Source organism: Gavialis gangeticus, unplaced genomic scaffold (assembly GCF_001723915.1).
Source record: "Gavialis gangeticus isolate Ggan-Ray unplaced genomic scaffold, GavGan_comp1, whole genome shotgun sequence".
In the NCBI taxonomy this organism is placed as follows: Eukaryota; Metazoa; Chordata; order Crocodylia; family Gavialidae; genus Gavialis; species Gavialis gangeticus.
The window spans coordinates 13342216-13350517 of NW_017729030.1; the positions used below are offsets into that span (position 1 = coordinate 13342216).

An 8302-nucleotide genomic window follows, 5' to 3' on the forward strand; every position below is an offset into this window, starting at 1 on the left:
GCTGGTCTGTGCTCGGGATGGGCAATGGTGCTGGGAAGGGGCTCTGGGAGGGGCAGCAGCCACCCCAAAATTCACCATAGCCCCCCCCAAAACCCCCATCCCGACGCCACTGCCACACACTCTGAGCGCAGCCTGGCCCAACCCCCACCACTGGGAAGAACCTGGCACTGCCCCGGCCCAACATCCCTGCCCAGAAGAGCCTGGCATAGACCCTGGCCCCAGCATGCAGCAACAGCGTGTTCCACCCTGCCCTGCCCCATGTGCAGATCCAGGGGTACATGCCTCCTGGGGTGCATGCAGCCTCATGAGCTGCCCTCCCCCAGTCCATGCTCCCCAGAAGAGCTGCTCGCAGCTTTGTCCTGTGCCCACTCCTGCCTCGGCTGAGTAGCACCTGCCCCTGAGCAGCTCCTGCCCCTGCCCCACTCCCTCCCTCACCGCAGGGACCTTGATCTTGCTCCTCCTCCCCTTCCTCCACAACAGACTTATCAGTCAATACTGCTTTCCAGGCTGCTGGGCTGCGCTTCTGGCCACATGCCCCATGCATGGGTGCAGCCACAGCATGCATTTATCAGCCACATCAGACAAAAAAAGCCCATTTCCAATACTGTCAATTTTCCTTATATCAGTGCCGATACAATATGGGATCGATGTATCTGTGCACCTCTGGAGCATACTCTAGATAGTGTTTGTTTCTGAGCTCCATATGCCTTTGTATTTGTTCCCCTTTGCTTACCGTATACAGTAGTATAAATTTTAACTGAGCCACATCCATTTCACATCAATAAGAGGAGAGGATGATTGTTGACAGTATTAAAAAGAGGAAACATAAAGATCCTCCTGTATTCCTTCCCACAGAAAAGTAATGTTATGCAAAACAAATGGAGTTTTCCTCTACTGGGTTCTGATAACAGAAAATCTTTCATGAGTTAAAGTACTATCTTATTATTTAATATATGTTTTGGTAGTAGATGATTATCATGTTTTTTTCTTTTCTTATAGTTCAAGTAATAGCTGTAGTATTTTTTCTTGTGTTAGTTTATATTATTTTTTTGATGCTGGAACCATTCATGCCAATGCTTGTTTAAAATTGATTCAGTTGTAATGATAATGGCAACATGTCTGCAACACTGGAAGAATTTTTGTACCTGGAGACCTGTTAGCAGATAATGAACTAGGGTGTTGCCTATAAAACTTCATGTCTCTCAGAACCAGTTAATCTCTAGGTGCCACCCTGCTGTATTTTTTGCATCTTTTTTTTATTTACCCTGCATACAGAGGCATAACAAGCAGGGTTGGCACAACTGGCAAACCCTGTGGGAGAGCTGGGGGGAGGGGGTAGTGGGGAGAGTGCCAAAGGTGCATGGGCTTTGAGACTGGGGGTGGGCAGGGGGGCAAGAAGCGGGACAACACAGGAGTCATACCTATACCAGGGACTCCAAAACTGGCCTTGCTGGCCACACGGCAGGTGCTGCCTTGTTGTCTGCTCCTCCCCAACTATTGCTCTTACAGCAGGATTATGGTGTCCAGGCATCTGGCTGCTGCTGCTGAAAGAGCAATACTGATTTCATTGCCAGGGCACAGACTCTGTTGGGGTCGCGGGGTGATTCTAAGTTGGCAGCAGAGCTGGTGCCCCTCTCACCCACCCCTAGCTACTCTGTTGTCTATAAGAGACTTGCTGTTTTGGAGATGTGGTTTCAGTTTGTTCTGAAAGTAGGTGTGTAAATATTTTTTTAAATTATTAAACTGTGGGACTCGGACCAAATATAGGCTATGTTCTAAAACTTTCTTTGCGAGCTAATTTTGGTATGATTTCCTTTCAGTTCATTTCGATGTACACTGACAAATATTCCACAGACTCAGGCTTTGCTAAACAAAGCTAAACTTCCCTTGGGACTGCTTCTACATCCCTTCAGAGACTTAACGGTAACATTATGTTTTAGATACTTCTCACAGGGCGTTGTTTTATTTTGTGGTATTTTCTTATTTTACCTATGCTGTAAGATTTAATAGAAGCATCTGGCAATGCAGACCACACTATTTTTAAGTAGAATTTTTACACATTGTGTTGATTTCTACATGTTCATTTTAGTCAGACTTTGGTTAAGTTTCATTTTTGTCTTATCACTGTGAACTGATTCAGTTATTGTAAGATTATAGTAACTACATTATATGACTATAAATCTTGCATCCTTTTTTAATTGATAGGTTTTATCTGGTCAGATCTTCAGAATTGAAGAACTGCATCAAATAGATGAGGGTGGTTCAGATCTTTTATTAGATATCTTTTATTTCTTTTAGGCATCTTTTATTTATAAATCTGATATCTTTTATTTGAGTTAGTCTAATAAAAGATAGGCGATTTACCCAAAGAACTTTGTCTGCCTAGTGTGTTCTGAGGCATTCAGGTGTGTAGCCTCCAAACTACCCAGACCCCTGGTTTCTATAAACTGAGTTTTAATCAAGAATCTAAACGTCCTAGGTCAGTGGTGCACTCAACCGTATGGCTCTGTGGGTTAGTTGCATAGCCCAGAGCTGGTCCCCTGGCTGGGTGGAGCCTCATGTGCCAGGGTCAGGCCCTGGGGCTTGGCACAGCCCCCTCTATGCTCTGTGCACCAGGACTAGGCCCCGGGGGGCATGGCATTGCTCCCTCCTGCACCTGCCCACCCCTGCACGCCAGGATTGGGCCCTGGGGCCCCAGCACCACCCTTGCTCTAGGTAAACAGAAACAAACATTTACTAAACCCTTTAACTTGCCTGGCACGCTCACCAACAGAGAGGGGCTGTCCTGCCCCTCCTAGTGGCTCTTCCTCTTCTAGTGGACGTAAGCTCGCTACAGTCTGAAGGAGCATTCCTTTCTCTGCAGTACTCAGGACTAGAGTGCCGTCTTTTGGCCTGGAGGCCAGCCTCACCTTTGCCAGTCAGCTAATCCCTGCTCTTCAGCCGCAGTGTAGGGGAGTTCTTCATTATCCAGACATCTTCTTTATTAACCTTCAACCTATTCTGCCAGAGGCAGGTTCACAGTTCTGGGTCAGTTACTCATTAAGCAGCTTCTGTACCAGGCTGCAGCTCCTAGCTTACTCCTGGTCTAGAGTTTGGTCTTTGTGACTCCTATCACTAAACAACTAGTTACCCACAGGAGCTGGTACCCCTGTTACTTTAGCCTCTGTCCTCCCTTGGGCTGCTACTGCAGCATATACGCCTCTTTTCCTCTCTTGTGGACTCCACTTCTCAGAGACTTTTTCCCTGCTGGGCTTGGACAGGGTTGAGCCCTTTGTCCTGCTCCAAAGCCAAATTTAAACCATCTCAGTTCTTGCCCATTCCAGGCCCCAGAAGTCCTCCTTTTAAAGGTGCCTCATGGGTCCTTCTCACCCTTCAGGCCTTTCTTCGTAACAGGGATAGGGTTACCTGTTACCTATGGTTAATTGGCTCTCTTGGGCAATCTTTGAGGTGTAGTATAATTAATGCCTTTAGTCATCAAAGATGTGCGTGTACTCCTGCATAGCTTTTTCTTCAAAACTTGCTGCTTTATAAAATTATAATAATATAGTTGCTGTTAAGGGTGCACTTACACCAACTAATCAGATTCCTTTAATCCAACTACTATATTTACCTGAATCCAAGATGACTCTGAATTTAAGACAACCCCCTAATAATTAGATTCTAGACATGGAAAATCTATAAATGTTGCTATTATTTTCCATGTCTAGCATCTCAACTTTTGGAGGGACATCTTAAATTCATTTCCCCCTCCACACCATTGCAGCAGGGCAAACAGTGGCAGAAGCGCTAGTGGTAGTGGGGCAGGAGACATGGGAGTCAAGTGGCCTGTGTGCCCCCTACCTATGCCCACACTACCTCTTCCCCCTTGCTGCCTGTGTCCCCTCCACTTGCATCCCTCCCACCTACCCCTCTTCTCTCACCACTTTACCCCTGCTGCTTGCCCCCTGTGGCTTTCCTCTTCCCCACCCCCAACAGCTGCTGCTTACCTTCCCTTTGGAGCTCTGACTTCTGCTGGGGCCCCACTCCAACCCAGAGCAGGGAGCATGGAGCATGCGCTGCCTCTGGTCCTAGCCCAACCACAGAGCAGCTGTTACAGCATGTAGTAGCTACAGCACTGGCCATTTGGGAGCAGGACACCAGCAGGAACTGGAGCTGCAAGGGGAAGGTAAGTGTTGGCAAGGAATAAAGACAGAGGCTTTAGGGTGCTGGTGGCAGAGGGAGGGGCAATGGGTGTGGCTCCAGCTCCACCCCTGGGCCCCCTCCCTCCTCGCTTGTACTTAAGTCTAAGAAGGAGGCTTTTTTCCCACATGTTGAATGAGAGTGAGATGGGGGAGCCTCATCTTAGAGTCAAGTAAATATGGTCATATATTAATATGCATTATTATAGCAAATTCTTCTGATCTGTATGGGTTTTGTCTGCATATGTGCTACTTTATAATCCAGTGAAATTCTTGACTTGCATTGTGAGATTAAAATTGACCTCCGTTATTTTTAATATTTTATGTCTTTGCTTTATCATGAGAAAATAGTTTTATGAATATTAATATGTTGTCATATAAAAATACGCTAAAAGGCCAAAATGGAGGACAAGACCAACAGAATAGTTGAATTTATGAAGCTTTCAGATTGTTGTACTGAAAAATTCAATTCTCTGAAAATTTTCCAAGAGTCCTCTTTGCTTCAACATCCCTTTATTTATTTATTTATTTATTTATTTATTTATTTATTTATTTATTTATTTATTTATTTATTTATTTATTTATTTATTTATTTATTTATTTATTTATTTATTTATTTATTTATTTATTTATTTATTTATTTATTTATTTATTTATTTATTTATTTATTTATTTATTTATTTATTTATTTATTTATTTATTTATTTATTTATTTATTTATTTATTTATTAGCAATTACCAGTAATAACATCAAGCACCATTGTGAGGTGTAGATCATGCAGGACGTATATCAACCCTTTTGTTTCTTTCATTGATCAAAGAAGGTGGAAATGCAACCTTTGTTACAGAGTTAATGATGGTAAGTTTTTATAGTAGAGGTAAGGAGCAAGTTTCTTTCATCTCTGTGATCCATCCATTCAAGCCATTTTCAATTTTTATGAACAGTTTTGATGGCATGCCTTCGTTCCAGTTAGAACAGGGGCTGGCACCATACTGCCTACAGGCTGGATCTGGCCTATAGACCCATCAGATCTGGCCAATGGAAGTAGGGGGCTTCAGCAGCCTTCCAGTGGTGGTTGCGTTTTACCTTTGCCATGGCCAGGCTCTGAGGAGAGAAGCACTGGCTTGCCTCCAGCACAAGCTGGGTTGTTCCAACCTGCTGCTTTAAAAAGTTGTTGACCACTGAATTAAAACATTTTAGGATGGTTGCTATCTAAACTGGGGATCAGCAGCATCCATGATTTGTACAGGTGAAAGGCTTTCATGCAACTTGGCAGGATACTGGGAGCATTTTATCAGATTGTCCCAATTTGTATTGCTTAATTAAAGCAACTTTTTCCTGACCACAGTAGTAATAAAGTTATAGTTAACACAGTCAGTAGTAAAAAAAAAGGCCATTTTGAAAAAGTACAGTTAATCTTGAAGCATGTCATTATAGGGCACACTGTAGGAACTGATGTTCTAGAGGAGATGTATTTTACTGTCCATAAAACTGTTTAGTTTTTAGATGTGTATGTAACCCTGGTGTTTGTTTTATAACATTTTGAATGTTCATTTTTTAAATATTTTTAAACATTCTGTAACTATGATTTCCTCACTACTTTATAATGCATATACATTTATTAACATAATGTTGACTGTATTTAACAGTTGTGACATCTGTGTATCTGTGAATAATTTACATTAGAATCACGATTGTTGTTTAGTTCCTGAAGAATTTATGTATAATCCTTTGACACGGTCCTATGGGGAGCCTCACAAAAGGCCAGAAGTCCAAAATTCTACAGTGGAATTCATTGCTTCTTCAGACTACATGGTAAATAAACATTTTTAAATGTATGAATTTTTAAGGCCTGTAACAGGTGTCATTGTTTATCACTAAAATATGTGTAGGTTTGGCAATGCATACTTCCCTACACTGCACCACTATTGTACATCAATTTTCACTAAACATTTTGATTAGAAAGAACATGCAGGATGGAATTAATGGTATTAGATTCCCATTTGAATATCTGGTGTGTCTGGTAAGACAGAGGCTTTATTAAGTGTTTGTGATATGGGAACTGGACTGGATACCAACTGGGAAGAAAAAAATACAAGTGCAACCTAGACTTCATTGGTATGACATCATAAGCAGTGACTTATGAGTAGGGAATTCAGTAACAGAAGATTAGAGGTCTTGCTCATACCATCATTAGATGACTGGTTCTACCTTATTCCATATGGAATAAAAACACCTACACGTGAGTAGATTAACAAAGACTGCCAAACAAATTCTGTGTGTGGGTTTGCTGGAGTTGTCTTGCCTGATCCACAGTCTGGGCTTCTCCTTTCTGGAAAAAGATGGGCAAGACCAATAACTTACCAAATTGAAAGGTGTTGGGATTTTCCAAAGTACCCTACCTCATCAGTTTTATTCCTGTGTATTTGTAGTTAACAGGGAGGAAGTAACCTTACTGAACATGTCTCTGATAAGAAATTATTCAATTTCTGTTTCTGATTGTTATGGCTTGGACATCCTTAATCATGTTTTGCTAACCATCAGTAAACCTGAAAATAGAGAAACCAGAGGCAATGTCTGTTGATGCAACATGTTGTAAGCCAACAGCTATAAGAGCAGCGAGAATTACATCTTAATTTATGAGCAAGTCCTTACCTAGGGAAGATGAAGGTTGTGAGGATAGTGACCTATGGGAAGGTATTCCTAGGATTCCAGTTTCACAGTGGGAACAAAGACTTATCAGATGATCTGTAGGTAAATATTAAGTACAAACCTAGGTCTAAGTTTTAAAGAGGAGAATTATTCATTTCTGATAGCAAACTTAAACTCCATGTAGCTTTTGATGATCTCCCAGAGCTGTAAATGTCTCAGTGTGTCAGGGGAAGATGGATCCACTTCCTTTGAGTTATAATTGGAAAGGATTATGACAGGCAGAATTTCTGTAGTTTCTCACTGAAGTTTCCTTTATTAAGTTCCTGCCCCCTCTTTCCCTACCCGATCAAAAGGGAAGTTTCTGACTGAACAGTGAAGAATCTTTTGGAAGTCAGAACAACTGATCAGAGAAGAGCAATGGGAATGTGATCCCTAAAATTTATAGATTCAGAAAAGAATTGTGGGGAAAATATCCTTCTTAGATCTGAATTAATATTCAAAACTTAAACTCAGGATGCAATTTCTTTACTATAACTTGTCTGATCAACTAGAGGGAATTTCCTTTAAGTAAATTAAAAGAAGCCTATCTTTATTTCCATCACATTAAATGTTCCTGAGGCTTATCCTGAACTTGGCTTTGTTAGTTATGCTCTCTGGCCTTTAAGTTAGTCTCAGTCCTGAGAATCTTTACAAAGATAATGTCTGTGATTCCAGTCACCTCCTGAATGAAGGGATTCTGTGTAATAGGTTTGAGCATGGAGGACAATCATAGAATCATAGAAAATTAGAGCTGGAAGGGACCTCAGGAGGTCATCTAATCCACAACGCCCTGCTCAAAGCAGAACCAACCCCACCTATATCATCCTAGCCAAGGCTTTGTCTAGCTGGGTCTTAAAAACCTTCAACCTCTCTGAGTAGCCTATTCCAATGTTTTACTATCCTCATAGTGAAGAGAGCTTTTCCTGATATCTAACTTAAGCTTCCCTCGCTGCAACTTGAGACTGTTGCTTCTTGTTCTGTCTTCTGCCACCACTGAAAACAGTCTAGCTTCATTTTCTTTGTATCCACCCTTCAGCTAGTTGATGGATGCTATTAAATGCCCTCTCAGTCTTCTCATCAAACTAAATAAACCCAGTTCCTTCAGCACTACCTCATAAGTCATGTTTCCCAGCCCCCTAATGTCTTTTTTTTGCCCTCAGCTGGCCTGTCTCCAATTTGTCTACTTCCTTTTTGTATCGGGGGCCCAAAACTGAGCACAGTACTCCAGGTGTGGCTTCACCAGTGCTGATCAGAGAGGAATAATCTCATATCTGTATCTACTAGCAATACTCCTACCAGTATGCTGTTAGCCTCCTTGTCAGCAAGAGAATATTGTTGGCTCATATTCAGTTTATCATTCACTGTAACCCCAGGTCCTTTTCTGCATTGCTGCTGCTTAGCCAGTCAGTCCCCAACCTGTAGCGGTGCATGG

General features: G+C 42.1%; 1 protein-coding gene across 1 annotated transcript in view; it reads left to right on the plus strand.

Moving 5' to 3' along the window:
• Positions 1–8302, plus strand: part of SEC24B (SEC24 homolog B, COPII coat complex component) — a 147520-nt gene that overhangs the window by 74992 nt on the left and 64226 nt on the right. Inside the window, exons 7-9 of the mRNA XM_019521821.1 lie at positions 1821–1923; positions 4911–5037; positions 5885–5994. Of these exons, the coding sequence (XP_019377366.1) occupies positions 1821–1923; positions 4911–5037; positions 5885–5994 (340 nt within the window). The remainder of the gene's footprint in view (positions 1–1820; positions 1924–4910; positions 5038–5884; positions 5995–8302) is intronic.